Below are 1,447 nucleotides of genomic sequence, written 5' to 3'. Positions count from 1 at the left end.
CAGAAAATGGGCTAAAAGTGTTAAAAACCGGATTTTTCCTTTAATGTAGTTGCGCTTTTAGATTTGTAGTTGCAGTTTGCACTTCAGGGCCACCGTACAGCAGAGAGTAACAAAAGATTTCTTAAAAATAACGGAAAATAAACCAAAGATCAATAAAACAGAATAACTAAAAACTCAGAGTCCCAAAATGGAAGAACCAAGTGATATGAATACTTTTACTGTCATTGATTTAATATTATTGTATGAAAGGAACCAAAGAGGTTTTTCGCTGTGATTCTCCCTTCAGAGTAGAAATCTCTGAAGGTGGAAATGGAAAAAAAAAATCAAATTAAGTCCTTGAGACCATTTTTTATACAATGGGATTAATAAAATGCTTATAAACAATTTTATCAAACAAAAATATTTCTTCATTCTCAACAAGGAGCATGCTTTTTCAACAGAATCACAGATGCAAGTTAAAGTGTAAATAAATGCTAAATAAATAACCTAAATTTATCCCCAATTTGTCAGTATTTCAAGGTTTTCTGAGTTACTATTTTTTTTAAATGTACAAATAATCCAGAAATCCTAGATGCAGAAAAAGCAGAAAAATAACCAATTGATATTGGTATTTTTTTAAAACCTACATTCTAGGCATCGATCTTTCATGTTAAAGATCTGAAAACTCACCATATATTAAATAAATTTCACCAGATTTTTTATTTTAGAACCCGGAATGTTTGAAATATTGGTGCTTTATGAAATCTTCCTCAAGCTCTTCCTTTATTAGAGGTGGAACCCTTTAAACCCGCCCACATCTCCGAGAAGATCTTACTGAGGCTGATCAAACACCCCAGCGTGGTCCAGGAACTCAAATTTGACGAGAAGAACAAGCGAGCTCCACATCACTTCCTGTTCCAGCGCAACAAGCCGGTGGACTACTTCATCTTAGTCCTGCAGGTAGCGGCTGTTGGCTGAAGCGTGACGTACAGGCGGCTGTGAAACACCTCCGTTACTGTGGCGTTTTTATCTTTTCAGGGCCGAGTTGAAGTGGAGTTCGGTAAAGAATCGCTGAAGTTTGAGAACGGAGCCTTTTCTTACTATGGGGTACCTGCCATCATGTCAACCGGTACAAACACACATTCATGTTCCCATCAACTTTCATTAGAGGGAAACTGTTAACTGAAGTTCTGACCAAGATTCAATGTCAGTTATTATGTCATTAAATCATTTGAACTCAATAACGACGCGAGGCTCAAATCTCTCATTGGGGTACCCATGTTGTAGTTTTTCTTATACAGCAGTTTTGCATCAGTCCAGTTTTCATTCACCTGCCTCATTCCTTGCAGAATCAGCAAACCTAAACCAGCTTCAATTGGGAATGTTAGCACTAGGGCTGCAACTAACGATTATTTTAAAAATCGATGAATCGGACGATTATTTTTTTGAGTAATCGATGAATCGGACG

General features: G+C 36.8%; 1 protein-coding gene across 1 annotated transcript in view; it reads left to right on the top strand.

Moving 5' to 3' along the window:
- LOC107081964 (metal transporter CNNM1-like) overlaps positions 1 to 1,447 on the top strand; it is a 50,177-nt gene that overhangs the window by 31,834 nt on the left and 16,896 nt on the right. Inside the window, exons 4-5 of the mRNA XM_015370352.1 lie at positions 770 to 939; positions 1,018 to 1,108. Of these exons, the coding sequence (XP_015225838.1) occupies positions 770 to 939; positions 1,018 to 1,108 (261 nt within the window). The remainder of the gene's footprint in view (positions 1 to 769; positions 940 to 1,017; positions 1,109 to 1,447) is intronic.

Source organism: Cyprinodon variegatus, unplaced genomic scaffold, assembly GCF_000732505.1.
Source record: "Cyprinodon variegatus isolate N-32 unplaced genomic scaffold, C_variegatus-1.0 Scaffold45, whole genome shotgun sequence".
Taxonomy (NCBI): Eukaryota; Metazoa; Chordata; class Actinopteri; order Cyprinodontiformes; family Cyprinodontidae; genus Cyprinodon; species Cyprinodon variegatus.
This window is presented reverse-complemented; position numbering and strand designations above follow the sequence as displayed.